Consider the following 19,646-nt stretch of genomic DNA (forward strand, 5'->3'; position numbering starts at 1 on the left):
TTTTTTTTTTTTTACAGTAAATGTATGCAATCTTGAGGTTCTTCAGTCTCTTGGTCTCCTGCAGGAGCTCAGTGCAATCACTTTAGGGAACATTTGGTTCCACCTGCTGTCGTTCTTGTGTTACTGCAAGAGGATTCAGTCTGACCAAATGTGAAGTAAATGTGTTTGTATTGTTCCTTAGATGCAGGTAAACTGCTAAATTATGACCTGGAGAGACAGCTTTGTTTAGCCAGATAGTTACCATTGTCACAGTGTCAGTGTTTATGTTTTCAATAAACAAACTGCAGAACAGTTTAAAAAAAGGCAGCACGTTTTCTCGTCTTCTTTTTAAAGATTATCACTGTTAATTGAATTTTTTAAAAGACTTTTGACTTATGTTTTGACACATCACATCATTGATGTTATTCACATTTCTGAACAAATGGCTAAAATGTTGAATCCTTGTTCTTCAGCATAAATACTGACAACTAAAGTTTGGATAATTCACTGAACTCATGCTTTTGTCTGCTTAACCACTGATTAACGTGAAATAGCTTGAAATAGGATTTTAAAAAAGTTAGTTCTTGTGTTGTAAGTTTTTGCACTGCTTTCAAAGGAAGCTGTAAGGATTTCTTCTGAGTCATTTTGTCTGCAGTAACACAGAAAGGACAGCAGGTGGCTCAAAGTTTTCATCTTTCTTGTGCATCAGACAGAGAGGGAGAGGACAGGAAAGAGACTCAGAGTAGATGTGACTGTTCTCATTTTAAGATGGTCATTCAGACAAAGGTCCAAGACACAAAGTAAAACAGTTTTTATTGTTTTGAGTGTAAACTTTTAGGACAAAAAGAATGAGGCAAAGCATCACTACCACACAACGTGCTTCTCACACGAGAGCTGCGAGACTGTCTGGAAAAGAAAAACAATTTCTTCAAAAGCTTCTTCAACTCTGGTGTCAAATCAAATCTGTTACAATAAATATATGTGCACAAACATAGCATTATTTAGTATTTGATTCTCAGTACTGACTTGTTAGCTTCTTTATTAGGGGCTTTATTACAAGAAAAAAATCTAACTTTGTCACTTCTTTATCACTCTTATTCGAGTTAGCAAACCTTAACATAAACTGGAAGCTTTGAGTATTTTGTCCAGAGCTCAATCAGCAGCTTTAAATTGTTTTGAATCTGTGAATTATTTGCATTGTCAGGATTTCAGTTTAGATTAATGTATATCACTACTGAACAGGTGATTTAAGTTTTCAGTTCAAATATGCATCAGGGATTGGCTATGAAGCTAACTGGACATGGGGAAAAAAAACGACTAAAACAAAAAGAGTGCATCAGTTACCAGATTACATCATTCATTTGAAAAGATGAAGCTGGACAACCAGAGTTTTAGATTTTTTCAAGTTTTATTTAGTTGTCTCTTTATTCTTAAGCAGAGTTACAATATGTCTGCCTCTCAGGTTCCTCCTTCCACTGGTGACTAAGCTTTTAAAACACACTAACAGTGAAATGAATACAGTAGTTACCATAAGTACTCAGCCAGAACAACACATCTAAATTGGCAGTGGGAGGTGGAGAAGGGGCACACGAACACAAATATTTTCACCGACCTTTCGCCTCGTCATTAAAGGAAAACACAGATGAACTCAGAACAATCAAACACTGTTGCTGCTGCCTACATATACTGTAGTAGAGCTAAGGGCCGAAATGCTATGACTTGGCTATGGGTGGGGCTTTTGTGTAAAAGATAAGGGAGGGTTTATGATGTTTAGGGGTGGTCCCTTTCCTAACTTCCTTTCTGGGCAGGAAGCATCTACTCCTTGGAGTGCATGTACAGCAGCAGGTCGGCAACACGGTTGCTGTAGCCGTACTCATTGTCATACCTGCAACACAGAAAAGGGAAAATTGGTAAGGCAGTGTCAAAATGTTTGCTCTCGTTTCCGTCCTTACATCAACACAAACTGAAAGTCGTGTACAAGACATCTGGAAAACTCACCAGGAAATGAGCTTGACGAAGTTGTCATTCAGGGAGATGCCAGCACCAGCATCAAAGATGGAGGAGTGAGTGTCACCAATGAAGTCAGAGGACACCACCTGCAAAAAGCAAAAATTACACAAGTCAGAAACTCAGTTTATCACAGAAAAAAAAACCCACCCAGCCTTAGGGATCTCACTTTTTTTTAATTAAAAACAACGACTTTACCTGGTCTTCGGTGTAACCCAGCACTCCCTTCATGGGTCCATGTGCTGCCTTCTTGACGGCCTCCTTAATCTCAGCGTAAGATGCAGGCTTGGTCAGACGGCATGTCAGGTCCACCACTGACACATCTGCCACTGGCACCCTGAATGCCATTCCTGTCAGCTTACTAAAATGACAGAAAGGGACATGTATCAGAGTTTCTGATTTTTACAAGCTTCTTTATACATAATTCCCATTTCTGCCACAAGAGGGAGCCAAAGATAAAGCTGCGGACATACCCGTTGAGCTCAGGAATGACTTTGCCCACTGCCTTGGCAGCACCAGTGGAGGCTGGAATGATGTTCTGGTGGGCACCGCGGCCGTCACGCCAGGCCTTGGAGCTGGGACCGTCCACTGTCTTCTGGGTGGCTGTGTAGGCGTGGACTGTAGTCTGCAGGGAGCGGAGTTATGCGGCGTGAAACACAAGAACTTTAAAGGCTACAAAAACGCAAGATTAAAGCAGCAAATAATTTAGAAATACATTTAGACAAAGATTTACTGATAATTACCATGAGAGCCTCCTCAATGCCGAAGTTATCATGGATGACTTTGGCCAGGGGGGCCAGGCAGTTGGTGGTACAGGAGGCATTACTATAAATGGGAAAAAAAGAGACATTTAGCTAGCAAACTTAATTAGACTCAGGTTATTTTGAAATAAAACAAAATAAAATTAAAAATTAGTTCAGGCCTATGCAAACAAAAAAAGTTACCTGACAATGGTCATGGAGGAGGGGTCGTATTTGTCCTCATTGACTCCCATGACAAACATTGGAGCATCAGGTGAGGGGGCGGACACAACCACACGCTTTGCGCCTCCCTGGATGTGAGACTGTGTTTGGAACAGAGTGAGAACTAAGATTAGAAACCAGACTGTCCTTCAAACTCTGTACATTTCTTTGTGTGCCCGTTCATGTCTGTGATTACGTACAGTGGCCTTCTCCACACTGAGGAAGACTCCAGTGGACTCAACAACATATTTGGCTCCAGCACTGCCCCAGGGGATCTCAGCAGGCTTCATGCTAAAGTCAAAGAAAAACTGAGTCAATCACAGATTCCAAATATGGCAGAAAATTAGTTCAACCAAAAGAGACTGCTAATCTCAAATGGTGTAAGAAAAAGAGCAGTGCATCCTGTGCATGCAGAGCCTTGGTAAGTGAACAGATATGTAATTCTCAGCGTAGTAAAGTAGGAATCTCTCTTCTATAACCACCCTTTTTGTTGATATTCCAATTTTCGGCGCACATACCGTACAACAAACTAAAACAACAACTGGCACAAAGAGTGGACAGGATAGTTATTTGAGTGAAGCCCCAAGAAGCTGAAAGCTTCATTCCACTGCCAGGAATTCAATCATGGATGAAAGAACTACAGATCAAAGAAGTATAAAACCCTCAACCAAAAAAAATAGACGTAAAGTTAAGGAAGACATTTTAAAAAAACTTAAAAACCATTGTACAGGGTTATATATGAAAACCACAAGAACCTTGGTCTGGACTGATATGATGACATACCACTGGAAAACAGAGATGTTGCTGCCGTCGACGATGAGCTTGTTGCCATCGTGGGAGACCTCACCATGGTAACGGCCGTGAGTGGAGTCATACTTGAACATGTAGACCTAAGAAGGCATAGACCAAAGATTATAGCTTATAGTGCACTTCACTTTCTTATTAATACAAAACTAATGTAATAACCTATTTAAGATTGAAACATTTCCAAAGACCTTGACTGTTTGGGTTAGTTTTAGCTTTTTTCAGACACTGTGTCACTGTATGATTACAGCTACAGTACGTACGATACGTAAACATGCTTTGAGTTTTCTCACCATGTACTTCAAGTCAATGAAGGGGTCATTGATGGCTACGACTTTGATGCCCTTCTGGAGGCAAGCCCTCAGAACCAGGCGGCCAATGCGCCCAAAGCTGCAGAGACATGAAGACAGACATTAAACAACAAACAAACCATGATTCTACCTGTGTGCTGCCTATTAGAAGTGTGATTGTGAACTACATACAGAAAGTGTTGTTTCTGATATAGAGCATAGTTTTGTCAACTTAAGTTTATTACTGCATAATTAGGAGGTAAATGGAGATCAATGTGCTGAACCTACGTAGCGCAGTGAACTTTAAAGACCAAAAAATATTAAAGGAGAACGCTGTCTTTTACTGTCCAGTTGCAATCTGACTGAAATCTCCTTTTCTGTTTTTCAGAACAGTGGCACACACATATTTAAAAAAAGCATTTGTCCCTCTCGATAAACTGAACCCAACTATGTGCTCCTTCCTGCCTGCATCTCACCATCCTGTTGATACAACATGAGGGTCAAACTCACCCGTTGATTCCAACACAGAGGTCTGACATGGTTGTTGTTGCTTAGGGGAGTGTGGAGTTGCCTACAAAACAGAAACACCAGTGAGATTCAACAGACAACAACTAATGAATGATGCTAATTGACCTGCAATGGAAACAGTTTGACCATTCGACATTAGGTGTGACAAAATGCAACAAAAGTTATAGGTAAGGGCTTGGAGTGAGGCCATCTGCCTTAACTGTAGTTAGCTTTAAAGAAGCTAGTTAGTCAAGGTTGGACTGGTTTGTCATGCTGTAACTATTTTCAGACAATTGAATACAAAGCTTTGATTATTGGAAGGTTAAACAGAATTTACGTATAGAGCAGGTAGAGCCAAAAACTCAGGTGTGATTTGCCCTGGTGTCCCATTTTATCAAAGGATCATTTTTTATGAGCAAAATATTTGTAATCAATATTTCACACAATCCAATGCCCCAGATATATCCAGATGGGTGCTGCTTATTTCATATCTAAAAATCCCCTCAGGGTAACTTCATAAAAATATAAAATGACAGCAGAGATTTCACATAATGTGTAATGAGATGGAAAAAAGGTTTACATTTTGACAATTTGAGTGTGAACAAAAATTCATTTATTGAAAAATCAGATAAGCACTAATTCATGCAAGTTGAATCATCAAACCCATCTTATATGTTGACCAGTGATTTATAAGACTTTTGTGATAATCAGATGAGGTAACATGCTGTTCATGTAGTGTTTAAATGAAAAACAAATATCTGAAATGACTTATGACTAATTTAAACATCAGCTGGTCTACATAACCCAGGCGGAGGCAGGAGAAGTGGAGAACAGACATGGATTCGCACCAAAAGGAGAATACTGAAGTGATGATGAGCAGCGTGTAGTAAAACTGTGTAACCCAGCCAGGAGGTGGGGCTGAAAGCATACAAGGGTGTAATTCTGCTTGTCAGTGGAAAAATACAGGCTGTCGAGCCGTGATTTGAGCAGATGTACGCTGCTGAACGGTGTTGCACAATGCAGGGACATGTTTAGAGAAGAATGAAATAAGAAGGGTGGAAGAAAGGTTTTGGTACGTGAGCCAACAGTGAATTGTCTGTTAATGGAGTGAAAGGAGGACCTGGCTTTGATACAAATATGTGACCTGATTTTCATACAGTACTCTCAGTCAAACAAACCTACTCCTTTTCTTTGTAATTAAAGATCTTTCTTGAGTCTAAATGAGCCACTGATGGGCAATATGTATGACAGGTGATCAGTCTGTGTGTGGTACAACTTATGAATTTATTACCTAATCTAGTTCATTAGTTGTGATTATCTGGGAAACTAAAACAGACCAATCTGGTCCACTTCCTTTTCTTAATCTCTCTCGTTTTGCCTTTTCTGTCCATGTCAAGATGGTTAACCACTGTCTGACATGATGTTTAGCTTCCCAAATTTAAACTGAACCATGTGTGGGCCTGTGACCTATAATGGGTCGAACACATCAGATGCTGTGGCAGACCTGCAGCTGCAGGCTTGATAGATGCTTTCTGAGGAGTTATGGTTTGTAACATGTCAAAAACATAAACTCATATGTTATAAAAGGGATGGCGTGATCTTAACATGTGTGTAAAGGTGGAGCATGTTGGCTGTCCTTGGAACTGGCTGCTTGTCATGATAAACTACTGTAATCTCCTAATCTGTTGTGTGTTTGTGTATCTCTACGAGGAGCATCTGGGACAGGCTGTCAATCAGGTGAAATGCATTGTGGGAGCACTTAAAATAGACTGCAGGGGTTAACCAGATTAGAAAACATCAACTTTACCTCTCACCTCCACTCATTCACACTGATGAATAAATGTTGGAGGCAACTGAAATTGGATTTACAGTTATTTTACTGAACAGGCTGCTAGTTTTAAACTAAATATGGTCTCACTGATGTCAACTGACTGAGCCCAAAACTTTTTCTGTGGTGCAATTTTGTTTTTATGAATTCATTCCAGGGTAGAGCAGCCATTTTGTGTTGTGCAGCCAGCAGCATCTATAACACAAGGTCACTAAAGGAGAGACAGAGGGAGTGTGTGTGTGGGGTGGGGTGGGGTGGGGGTGCATGCAGTATGACTTTGCAGTTTCTCACATTTCCATTTTGTGTGGTCACAACATTTAACAGTTCCCATCCAATGTAAGCTGCTTTGCTCTCCTCTCTCCTTCCCTGCATACTAACCTTTCAGTTTTTATCCACACAGAGCAGTTGCCCAGGGTTTCCCACAACAAAATGGCTGCCTCGCTGATAAATGACACCACAGAAAGGTAACGTTCTGCTTTTCTAAAGCAGGTGGAAGTTTCCACTAGGCAAAGAGTGGTGTAGACGTACGAGACAAATCAAGTGGAATTAAATTTTAAATATGCGCCTCCAGATGTGGAAAAATTCATAATCTCACCATTTCATGTTGGGCATACACGCTGAGGCAGGTAATACTTGTTTGCCTGAGACTCCAGGAGATTTTTCAGAAAAAAAAACACATTTTTTTGCCCTGCAGCTGTTTGAGGGATTGGCCAATCAGTGACAGGGGGAAGGTGGTGGAAGTTGCTATTGCTACCTGCTTGAAAAAGAGAGATTCAGCACTGAGGCACAGCAAATCCAATTAATTTTTTTTTTTTTTTTTTTTTTAAGGCACACATCAAATATGTGAACAGAACTTGTGTGAAATATAATTATTTTCTGTTTAGTAAACTTAACCACAGCCCTATGTAACAATAAAAGGAAGTTGCTCCAGAGCCAGCAGCTTCACTTTTACTCTACCCCAAGGTCGTGGCTCTTTCATCAGAAAACAATAAACCTTGGTGTGGTATTCAGCACGCACACACACACTCTGACAGCACTCAGACTGAAACGCCTCGGCCTCACAGAGACAGTATTGTGCAGAGGAGAGCAGTGGAGGACCAGCACACTGTCAACTGCATCTTGCAGTCTGCTGCCACTTCTTAAAGCGTTAGGGGACGAATGAAAAAGGAACATAATTTTTCCTGCTCAGTTCTACTTCTCACTGCTTTATCAAATCTGTCAGAAATTTCCCAAGTATGGAAGGAGAGCCAGGTTGAGTTAAGGTAGATCTGATCGAACAGGTGGCTCAGGAAACTCAAAACCAAAAGGAGGTGCCACCAAGGTATAAAAAGACAGATAATGCTTTGTCTGGATCACATTGGTGCAAACATCTATTAAAGTCTTAAAGGCAATCAACGTACTACTAGTTAGTCACCAGCTTATTGTAGCCATTTTTCTCTACTTCCATCCATCTGTTCATCTTTGAGCCTCATTATTGTTCTCTATTGTCCCCTCCCCCGCCTGCAGTCCTCAACCATCAGCTCTCAGTGGTGACTCTCTACATCGTAGTCTGGGGGCACTTTACAAAACACCCCAAACCAGGACACTCTCTGGCCGCTTTGATGTGATTTCTGAACGGTCCGGGGCGGAGAGGGGAGTCAAAGCCAATCCACCCCTGGTGCACCCGTATGCTGCAAATTGAGGAGCAACAGAAGCAAAACAGTTGACATGTGAAAAGGTTCAATAATGAGATGAAATACGCTGTTTTGGTTTTGCAATCTCGCTTAATTTCTGAAAGCTGTGTGGGACGTGGCCAGCTCCATCTGTGATTTGTGAACAGTCAAAGGCAGCATAAAGACGGACCGGTCTGTGCGGCCATTTCACAGACCTGTTTTGTGAAAGAGTCTTGAGTTTCACACACATCCCCCTACCACAACCACCAGCCCCCCAACCTAATCATTAAAATTCAGCGACCTCCTGATCTATATTTGCCACCACTCTTTCATTCTTTCTTTAGATTTAGGACAACCTCCCTTCCCCCCAGAGCTTTGACCTATTTTCTTCTCACAAAAACCAGTGTGGATACACTAGAAGTGCTCACTGGGGTAAAGATAACTCACGATAATAAGCTGCATCAGGTGGTAAACACAAAAATTGAGTGCAAGAATGTGAAGAGTAAAGTGAAGTTTCCCCACAGAATTTAACTTCTGACAAGATTTCCCCTTCAGAAATCAAGCAATAATTTATTTATTAGTCTTAGAGTCTCCCAGAAATGTTTAGAAAACGTGATCCCTAGTCACTTGTTGCAGATCCTTATAAAGTCTAAAGTTCTGAATACTAAAAATGATCTGCTGCTCAACTCTGCAGTGGTTCACAACAGACAAGTCAAGACTAAACTCTTTACATAACTCACTGTATTCCTGCCAAGAGACTAAAAGTTTAGAAAAAAAATCTACTGCACTTCTGGTATTCTTTGCTTTGCCTCAGGTTGCACACTGATTAGAAATTTCACAGTGACTGAGTTCACGTCTATCCCGACTTCACCTCACCGCTACGCCCCTCCCCCAACCTTCCTCGTTCATCCGCCTTCCTTTCAGCTCCCGTGCCGACTCAAACCTTCCCCCAACTTCCTCTGTCACACCCTTCTTCTCTTCAGTGTTTTTCCACTGCAGTGAGTCGATTGGCCAGAGACCACACAGACTACCATATTAGCTAATGTCTTCTCCTTTCGCACACCTTCTGTGGTGTGACCTTTAATATTTTTCTGTGTGCAACAACAAAAAAGGTTTGGGCTATACTGGGGTTTTTTTCCGTCTTTTCCCCTTCAGCAGCGTACCTACCCACATTCATTTCATTAACTCATCACTCAGATGTCACTTTGCAGTTTTAAACCAGGCAGTCGATTGTCTATGCTCACCAAACTGAATTGAAATAACCTTCATCACTGAAAATAAAAACTGACACGACTTCTGTATTATTATAACAAGATCCACAAAACACCTTAATATTGTACAATAAGAATACTTGCATCATTACCCACACACACACAATGTGTGTTGTGTCAAACTGCATAAAATTGAGAAAGGAGACACGTGACAAGTGAGCACAGGAAATGGCAGAGCACGCATAAAAAAGTGGAATTTGAAACTTTCGCCTATCTCCATTTCAGTGAACGGCAGCTGACAAATGTCTCAAATTCAGCTGCAAAGGAACATGGTTCACTATGGCTTCATTTCAGGTATTTTTGGAGGCACATCTGTCAGATTTGCAGCAAAAGGATGCTGAATTGTATTGAATGATACAACTTCTTATGGTAATAGTGGCATGATATAAATATAAAACAGTTACTGAGTTACAATCAGTAATAGTTTATTCAAGCCTGCTGATAATCTGTACATGAGTAAAATTGTAAAATCAGACAGGGCAAACTGCTCTGAGGTTGTGTGGCTCCTTTCCTTCAGGGCAAAGTGGTGAGAGTTATGCGGAGTGCTGAGTCATTCTGAAGGCTGTTCCCTCATGGCCGACTCATAATGGCTGGTGTATAGGTGAGCTGCAGCTGCACGATGAAGAGGTACACCCAACTGCAGCACTGAGACAACCACACCACCTTTAAGGGGAAAACTTTGGTTGGTCTTGAAATAACTCACAACCACCCCTGGAAGAATGAATGAGTCCTGTATGCAAATGAGTCTTTTCTCAAAGACTTTTAGTGGCAAGAAGTACCTAACTGGAGGATGCAGCTCACTAATCTGATCTGGTTTAACATCCAAGAAGACAAGTAACTCATCACAGAAGCTAAAATAAATATATCTCTAAAACTTCCCAGGATCCTCATACAGAAGAAGGATGACGGATGTAAGAAGCCAGTGAGGCTTGTTTGCATGTTCTTAACAGTGCGGTCTGCGTTATGCAGGAATAATGCGCCTTGTGTGTTTCTGCTTGGCTCTGGCTAATCTCATCGACTAACAGGCTGTTCATTCGAGCAGCAGCAGGTGAGCATCAGATCAGTCTGATCTGAGGAGATGGCCTGAAAGGAATCACATGAAGCAAACACAAGTTTTGATATGTTATTAATTTTAAAAGTTTAAATGCAAAATACATGAATGTTGCATTTAAACGTGTAAAATAAACATGTAAAGCACATATATGTGTGTGTTTCATTCAGATCTTAGCACAGGGCCTTAAAACCTCAGACCATCATGAGCAAATTTAGCTTGTAGCATCTCCAGGATGCTAAAATTCTGCTGTCTGTGACCTTCAGCTGAATGAAATGGCATTTTCTGACTTTACAGACATTAGCTACAGAGTGAATAGTTAAAAACCAGTTTGAGGTCAAAGATAAAGTGCTGGTTAGCATCCCTGCAGCAGCTCTGGGCCTGTGGTGCCCTTCATCAGCTGCAGTGGTGACCTTCATCCGGGCAGACATGGCTGCATCCTGCCTGTCAGCTACAACCGCAAGATGGAGGACATATTACGCTTTTTGAGTTTATTTTTCAACTTTTTTTCCATCTTCTTCTGTCATTATCTTTGAGTTAAATTTCACCCAACTGTTTTTTTTTTTTTACCCAAACAAGGTCCGGTTTGCGAACCGCATCAACAGGTCTGTCGAGTCAAACTGCGGCAGAATCACGCGACGCTGCGCCACATCTCTGCCCCTCAAGATGCGTCACGAGGACACGACCGACGCTTTCCCAGCCAATTGATCGAAATTGTGTCACCGCGGCTCATTTTTTTCGGTTCTCGTCATCATTCGTTGGTTTTACTTCTGGTAATTGCGAGATTACGGCTCGCCTCTGAACGTCGTCAGACTTCATGATGAAGAGGAGGGGAGGCACGTAGCTCCACTTAGCGTCGTCACAGCTCGATGCGCAGACGAAAAAGCAAGATTACAGTAATGCATTGTGCTTTATTTCCACCTCAGCTCTCCCTTACACGGTGTATTGCTGAATAGTACAATGGTTATTAACATGGCTGGATAGGACTACATTTTTGCACCGGATTACATAACATGGAGTCTTCTAATCTACTTCCGCAAGATGATGCAGCCCTGCTCAAAGCTGCCAATGTCACGTTACCCGCCCAGTGTAATCCGCACAGCGGCTTCAAATGAGTGGACTGAACCGAGCCATTCTTTCCGAATAGAGCTGAATTTAAAATTCGCAGCTATTAGAGCCTTTTTTTGTTCAAGCTAGCGAAGGCAAGCATGAGGAAACACTGCGCCTCCCATCCAGCCATGACTGCGCATCCCCTCCCACATCTCTCTTCCGGTAGCCCAAAAACCTTTCTGCAAAAATAAATAAATATAACGGGTCCAAAAACAAAGAGAGCATAATTCTAATATTTTTGAAGCACCCCATTGTCTGCTCAGACGGTTTCTCCGGTGCCACTTCATACACAGGCTTAACCTTGAATGTGGGATGGAGATCAAATTCGACCACTTCCGCGAGTCGTATACGGTCTATTTGTGCTCTCATAAAACACTGACTACATTAAATTAATATTACTAAAACCAACAATCCAGTCTGTAAACTCTCAGAGTATAAAACTACAAAGTCCTGGTGGTTAGAGGCCTAACACTGACAGGTAAAGCGCCCTTACCTCACTGCTGATGCTCGTTCAGTTGGTGTGCGCAGCCGACAGCGCGGGGCTTCCGTTTTTATACTCGACACGTGCTCGGTCACCCCTGGCGACGTGACGTCACGCCCTCCTCCGCCGGGAGGAACCATTCTGAACGAGGCACTGGTCACGGGCTCTCTGCGGCTGCCATGGTAACCATGGAGCTGAACCCCAACCAAAGTTCTGGTTAACGTCGTCTCCTTGCAGCAGCAGGCGTGCTGTTTCTTTGGTTAAACTCTGATTTATGAACCGCAAAGAAAGACAGACGCAGACAAGGAAGTGAGAGTAACGAAACGGTGGAAGTGGAAAGAAACGATGAAGCATTTTCTCACATTATCCATGAAGCGGATGTGATGACACACCGTTAGCACATAGCCTGGTACATTCCAGAGGACAGACTCAGATAACCGCCACGGAGCATAAATGAAGAAGTAAAGATGAGGCTGGTCACTGTGCGTGTTGCACGGTTTACAGGATTAAAATGCAAGGTGATACGTGAGGATGTGTGTGTGTGTGTGTGTGAGCGGGGGGCTGAGTCCACACAGCGCTCATATGTAAAGGGTTAGTTCAGCCATTTTAAAGAGGTGCTCTGTGTAAAAGTGACGAGCTATAGGCTAGTTTGAACACAGCCAAAAACCAAAACAGATGGCTGCTGTCTTAAGCTCCAGTCCCCAAGGTTTTATAGCACTTCATGTGAACACCAATCTTTTTTTATAACTGTTAAGTTTTACATTACATGGTATTTTACATCTAATTCATTGTTTATTTAAAAGAGCATACTGACGGTGGCAGCAGCAGCTAGCTGTAGCACTCCCGTTCGAGCTGGAAGTCCAAGGCTAGTTCAAGCGGGTCCTCTTCCAAAGCGGATCTTAAAACAACTATTCTTCAAACATTTGGGGTGGTTTGTTAACCTTTACACTGCCATCAATTTTGCATTACACATTTATGGCAGATGAAATATAATATTCCTCCAGGAAGTGCTACAGCTAGCTGCTACTGATCCTATTTACACCAAAACAACAAAATAACCATAGAATTTAGTTTAAATAATCCTGTTATATAAAACTGACAGCAGTGTAAAGGTTTATTTAATACCGTTTGTATAAACTGCTATAAAGCTCTGGAGATTGGAGTTATTTTAAGACTGATCCACTTTAGTCCTAGCTGCATCAGACTAGCCGTTAGCTCATCAGTCCTGTCTAATACATGTATTTCTACAACCGAGGCTGTTCAAAGAGGAAAATATAAATTGATTACAACTTCAAAATGTCTCTTTAGGAGAGGCCTCGTGGCAGAGCTATTCACTCCTGTTATTACATTATGAATCCATTATTTTCTGCTCTAAATGAAGAAGGTCCTCCTCTTCCTCCTCTCTCCTCCACGTCAGACTGAGACTGGGTGTACGTGAGGCAGGGTGCGTACAGAGCTGCAGGGAGGGGAAATCCCTGCACGGCACAGACCAGCCTTGCTGAGCACATGGTGAACATCCGCTTTCATCATCTCACGCTGGCGAGGATTTCCCCATTTTTGGTCCTCCTCAAATGTGACAGACCTCATGTAGTTCATTCATTTACTTGTCAAAAATAAATCCCATTTGGATATAAAGACATCATGAAGCCTTCTGCAGAGCAACTTTACTGTTTTATTTCTGTGATTTTAAGGTCTCTGCATCACGGAGTTAAAAACTCTTTTTAAAATCTGCGCTCTTAGTAAGCAATGGCACCATCTGCTGGACGAACTGCGATCCTGCACGCAATATTGATTCGCACATTTGCTGTAAGTTCATGAGGGAGTTTCATATCTATAAAGAGGAGCTAAAGAGGAGCGTGTTTATTTTCCAGTCAGTCATATATCTATTTCCATGGACAAAGACGTTTAACTGATTTTATTAGGAATGATTTAATAACAAACTGGGTTTCATTATCACAGTAAAACAGGCAATCATTGCGTCATATCTACAGACTCGTTAAACAGTCTCAATAAATGACATTATTCATCAATGTGCTAGTTTTCAGGGTCCAAACATGAAGCTAATCATCAAAACACAAACATGATCTATTTTTCATATCACTGAGATAAAGCAGATGTGAAAGGTGTACTCAAATATTTAAAGTAGAATCAAATTCATCCTGGTATTTCTAATGAATAAACAGAGACGCTGCGCCTCTTTTTGATATTTGAAGACTTTTGACCACTCATCTGAGAGGCTTCTCTAGTTAACTGAGCACCTGGAGGGTTGCAGAGGTCGTAACGCGTAGGTGTTTGAAGATGGGGGTCGTTATTTGACACTAAACAAGATGATGGGGGAATAAACAAGCATCTATAATTACAAGCAAACAAAAGGAATATCTAAACTGACCAGTCCCACATGAGACCACATCACTGTAAAGGACATTTGGGGAAAAGAAGCAAAGATACCAGTTACAGGTTTTTGACCACATCACAGCCATAGAATCAGCTCTATGGTGAGAAAATAACAGACATCAAGAAAATAAAGCAGTAACATATTTCTTTACAAAACCCAGAGCATCACCGACCTGCCCTAAGGCAACAGATCTGCTGTGGTAATCAACACAGGCAATAAAATAAATTAAAATCATAATAAACCACTTTTAAAGGCTTAGATCCTCTGATCCAACTTACAACACTGAGAATGAGTCCATTAAGGTTTCTGGCACCAGATCCTCAGCCGAAGAACGAACTAAACGACGACGGACGCTCCTCTGGAGAGAGTTATTTACAGAGAACAGAAAGAAGCCATTTACTCCACAAAGGAGTGGGCAGAACTAAATATGGGTCAGATGGGATGCAGGTTAGAAACTCGTCTCAGGGCTGTTTCAACCTTTTGCTTCATTTGCCAGCAACATGTCCGGACTGCGGCGTGGGTAAACAGCCCACATGTGACCTGGTGGCCTGAACAAACCTCTCCTGGTTGTTGTGATAACTCTTCACAGGAATTTTAGTTTGAGTCTCTTTTCTAAGGTCATCCACTGTCACCACAACAGAAATAAACTGTTTTTAATCAGTCTCTCATTAATAAAATTGTTTCTGAATTTGTAACTGAGCAGCTCCATGTTTCAGCAGTTTTTTTCTTTTTAATTATTGTATAAAGTTTAATTGAAGTGTTGCACATGAGGTGTGAGCCTCATTTATTTATTTCCAGTACTTTGTTCATGTATTTATATTTCTTGTAATATCACCCATATTACCCAATTTCAGTTTTGTTTGTTCCTGAATTTCTAAAGTTTATTTCTTAATCTAACATTTCATGTTTGCTTAAAACTGGAATGTGGTTTAAAAATAAAGTTTCCATTTCTATTATTTGCAGTGAATGTATTAAATGCTCAAATTTGAACTAATTTATGACTTTCGTGCTTTCAATTGATGCTATAATCTCTAAACAATCTTAATAATAGTTTAGAGTTTCTTCTTGTTTCAGCCCAAATGAGACTTGTCATAAAGCCACCTATGAGGGGAGCATTATATGTTTGAATGAATTCATTAATCAAATAAAACAAAATATGTTTTATGTTTCTTTGACTCTACAGACATTGATAAATACAAAAAATAATTATCACAGTGTGAGGTTTCTGTCTTTGGTTTTGCTTAAAGTTTAGCTTGTTTGGTGTTTTATAATCCCAATGTTTTTTTTTTGTTTTTTTTTTTGATTTTGTCATATTTCCTGTTTTATTTTGGTATAATGGTTCCTTTTGTGTTTTTGGTGCATTTTACTTCCTGTTTTTGGCCCATTTGTAAGAATTCTCCTCTGTATATGTGGTACTTGTTATGTGCCAGATCACCATTGCTCTATCTCGCCTTGTTGCTGTTCTTTTTATTATTTTATTTTGTTTTTAATCAGTAGCTTCAGCTCTTGCTAAGAGTGTGGCCAGTTTAGTTTGTGTTACCTGCAGGCCTCCCTCCTCTCTGTCTTGTGTTTGGGTCCTTCACTTAAAAAATAAGTTAAGTTTGCTAAAGTTAGCTAATTAAAGAACATCAGCTTCTAATAGGATGACAAGTCAACAAATAATTTATTTTCTTTATTCATTTATTTGGTATACAAAAGTGGACAAATAGAGCATCTTTATAAGTTTGACGGCCCAAATTATCACACAGGCTTCAAGGATTCAACATAAATATGTTTTAAATGTTTAATCATTTTTTCCTGGATCACAAACTTCCCTTTAAAATGACAATAGAATTACTGTCAGTGCAACACTGTGATTGGAGGGAAAGAAGAGATTCAGCAGTTTTTACAGTGCAGTGTCAGTGTTGTCCAGCAGGGGGCAGAACTCCCTAATCAGTGATGGAAGTTTACTCTCACTCAGCTTGAACAGAAAATACACTTTTTAAAACTAAATAAGTGCTTAGACTCAACACAGAAAGTATTATAGAATTTAAAAATCATTTAAAACAAAGAAAGTTTCTTAAAAAGTTTAAAAAGAAAATAATTTGAAGAGGCTTTAATCTGGGATGAAAAGATTAATTCCGTATTTTTTAGGGGAATTTAAACATTTTTTAACAGTTTTTAAAGCCATTGTGGGTGATTTTAGTGTGGTGGCCTTGTTTACAGTCATAAAATCAGATTTTCTTGAATAGTTTGCCATTTGTTTTCTAAACACACACACACCTTACAGGTCATGTTTCATAAAAGAAAAGCACCTGTGTCGCAGGACAAACTATTTATTGATATTTAAGCCTCCTTGTGCAAACTGTCGGCTGAAATGAGCCACTTGCCAAACGACAAATCTTTCATATTCACCTCCTACCACTACCTGACAGGAAATTTAGGTCTGAGCCGAGGTGTGTGGGTGTGTGTACGGATAGATGTGAACGTATGAGAGATTCGAGGTTTCCCCTCATATACAGCTCTGAGAAAACAAACCATTTGTCATGCTGTAATTTTATAATAACTTCCACATGCTGCAGTCGTGTCGAGGTTTTAATAGCCAAAGCATTACGTCTAATTTTCACGTTTACATTACTGCATATATGATTAGATCTCGTATGGGTTTTCTTCTCCTTCTCCACCCGGGGAAGGTGATTTAGGAGAACTGTAATGCAGTCGGTTTGAGCAGTTCGACACAGTGAGCCCATGGCATCGTTAAAAAAACCCTCCTGACCCCCTCAGGCAGAGAACTGGCCCTCTCTGATAATATTTTCACAAGCTGTGAATTATAAGTGTTTAAAAGGGCACCGATCGCAGCGTAACTCTCCGAGCCAAGAGCTGCTCAGCATCAGTAAACCACAGCGTCTGGCCTACAGAGCCTGAGTCAAACATCCATTAGAACTATTATTTTTTATAACGTATCTGCTGTTAACAAACTACACAGTGGAAAATAAAACACAGGAAATGATAGGAAGGATTGAGGGATGAAGTACAGCATCTTTAATCAGATTTAAACCACAGACACCGTCTAATGTACAGCATGTGCCCAGAGCTCCCACATCTGCAGAGTTTTGTTCAAAAATATTTGGCAGGGGCCTAAAACAGTGGAGGAAAAGCTCTCGGAGCACGGTATAGAGGGGTTCCTCGCTCAGCTTCTTGTTGAGTTATTCACAGGCAAAGTGAAAGCCAACAGTGGTGATTATCTTCAGGATAGGGTTTCATTTTCTGTGAAGCTCCCAAAACGATACACGCATGAATGTAAGATTACGAAAGGTCTCCCGAAGGCCAGATCATGGAGGAAACACCACGTTCGCTCATGACAATCAGTCACTAAAGTTCTTTATTCAAATGAAATCAGTCTGATAAACAAAACAATATGAGGATATTAATACATTTTAAAGTGATTGCAACTGTTTTAGATTAAACTGTTTTCCCTTTTTTAATCATTGTCTCATGTAAAAAAGACTTCCAATGAACAGGAATTGTTCATAATATAATACAAAATCGTCAAGAGCAAATAACATTTTAAAGGTTGAAAGATTTTGTTCTCAATAAAGGTTTGGTTCAGGTCTGGCTCAGGTGCTCCTGGATCATCCCTTTAGTTGTGCTGCTTTAGTTTTTTTACTGTTGAGGGTCTTCCTTCAGCGGACAGAACGTGTTTCCGTACTACACTTTCTTTATGCTTATATACGCCATTACTCATTCAACTCAGTTCAGTTTATTTTGACCGTATAGCACCAGTTCACAACACTGTACAAACTAATGCAACACACAAACAAGGAAACAGGTCCAGGTAATATCCTCATACATGCAGTCCAATTTAGATTTAGAGACAACAAATTAAAAAAAAACACTGATAAAAAGGAACCCAGTAAATATCATCAAAGCTAATTTTGCTGCAGCAGAAGTTAGCTTTGCTCATGTTTTGTTTTATTTTTTAGCAGATGTTACCAACCAGCTGTTTTTGTCTATATAAACCATTGTCTTATAAACCAGCTCCCAAACATTGTAGTATTCAATCCAGAACATAAAAAGCTGACTCATCCCCCAATGGCTGGATGAAGGAAAACATTACTTCCTCATTATCAATAATTAAGAATAAGTATTTCAGAGAAACAGCTCCGGTTAACTGATTTGAGACAAAGTCAGAAGAAAGGCTGAGAGGGTTTGGATGTGTGCAGAGGAGGGATGTTGCATATATTAGACAAAATATGTTGAATATGGAGCTGCCAGGGAGGAGGAAAGAGGAAGACCACAGAGGAGGTTCATGAAAATAGCGAGGCAGAAGATGAAGAGGGCTGGAAAAGATGGAGGCAGATGATCTGCTGTGACCCCAAAAGAGAAAGGAAAAACAGATCTATTAATGGCCACGGTTTCATCTCTTTGTAACAGTTTAAATTAAGTGTGCTTTTGGCAATCACATTTAAAGTTATAATGACAGCATTTAAACCACAGCTCTAACCTTCAAGCAGATTAAAGCAGAGGGCGGCCTTTTCCTGGATCTTCTGCTGCATTTTTAAAGCAAGAATACCCACAATCCTGTGCAGTCTCGGGATGGAAAACTGAGTCACCGTGCATGCATTTATTTTCTATGCATTGTGCCCTGAGATGACGTTTGTGTAATTTTGGCTTTATACAAATACAAATATACTGAAGATTTGTGTTTATTTATTTACTTTTGACAAATCCATCATCACTTTCAGGTTTCAAACTGTTAACCATATCTCATACTTTCAGTTCAACACTTCACTGCACCTCTATGGCATGTAAGAGTATCTTTGAGAAGATTCTGAGACACCCACTACATGGTAATCCTAACATATAAAATTAAAAGCAACCGGATATTTTTTTTCTTTTTGAAATATTTTATTTAAGAAAAACTCCTCTAATGAGAAGCAAAAAGTCATCAAGTAACAAAAGAACATCCACTTATCTTTAATTTAGTTTGTTAGGATCCTTGATTATCACAAATAATACATTATAGAGTGAATTATTTGACCACAATTATAACGGCATTTTCCAACAGGTCTCTAAACATCTCTGAATTCTTGTAGCTCACATTCCTACCTGCCTAACTACCCATCTATCTTTCTAGTTTACCTCTCTTCCACTTCCTCTCCCTCCAGTTTTTTCCTGACTTGTTTGCTTTGGCTTGGCACGTTTTGGCTGGATGTGTCACCTCATCACAGCAGAGATTTGTTTTGCTTGGAGGCTGCTTTAGGATGTCTGTTAATCTGATTTAAAATCCTCAACCTGGCTTTGGCAACTTCGTACGAACGCTGCTGCGT

The 19,646-nt window shown here is 40.4% G+C and overlaps 1 protein-coding gene across 1 annotated transcript; it reads right to left on the reverse strand.

Moving 5' to 3' along the window:
* Positions 1-1,368: 1,368 nt before the first annotated feature.
* On the reverse strand, positions 1,369-12,050 carry gapdhs (glyceraldehyde-3-phosphate dehydrogenase, spermatogenic). Its single transcript, XM_017409981.3, has 11 exons — positions 11,955-12,050; positions 4,553-4,613; positions 4,046-4,142; positions 3,732-3,838; positions 3,149-3,239; positions 2,931-3,049; positions 2,730-2,811; positions 2,460-2,611; positions 2,185-2,347; positions 1,978-2,075; positions 1,369-1,864 (listed from the first exon to the last, which is right to left on the reverse strand). Exons 2-11 carry the CDS (start codon positions 4,579-4,581, stop codon positions 1,795-1,797), a joined length of 1,008 nt encoding a protein of 335 aa, XP_017265470.1. The 5' UTR covers positions 4,582-4,613; positions 11,955-12,050; the 3' UTR covers positions 1,369-1,794.
* Positions 12,051-19,646: the final 7,596 nt, after the last annotated feature.

This window comes from Kryptolebias marmoratus, linkage group LG16 (genome assembly GCF_001649575.2).
Source record: "Kryptolebias marmoratus isolate JLee-2015 linkage group LG16, ASM164957v2, whole genome shotgun sequence".
Classification (NCBI taxonomy): domain Eukaryota; kingdom Metazoa; phylum Chordata; class Actinopteri; order Cyprinodontiformes; family Rivulidae; genus Kryptolebias; species Kryptolebias marmoratus.

Excerpts from the sequence above, each read along its gene's own strand:
- gapdhs (XM_017409981.3), bottom strand. The coding sequence starts at position 4,581 with ATGTCAGACCTCTGTGTTGGAATCAACGG. Across the intron at positions 2,812-2,930 it reads TCCTCCATGACCATTGTCAG|TAATGCCTCCTGTACCACCA; the intron begins GTAACTTTTTTT and ends TCCCATTTATAG. Across the intron at positions 2,076-2,184 it reads TGGGTTACACCGAAGACCAG|GTGGTGTCCTCTGACTTCAT; the intron begins GTAAAGTCGTTG and ends TGCTTTTTGCAG.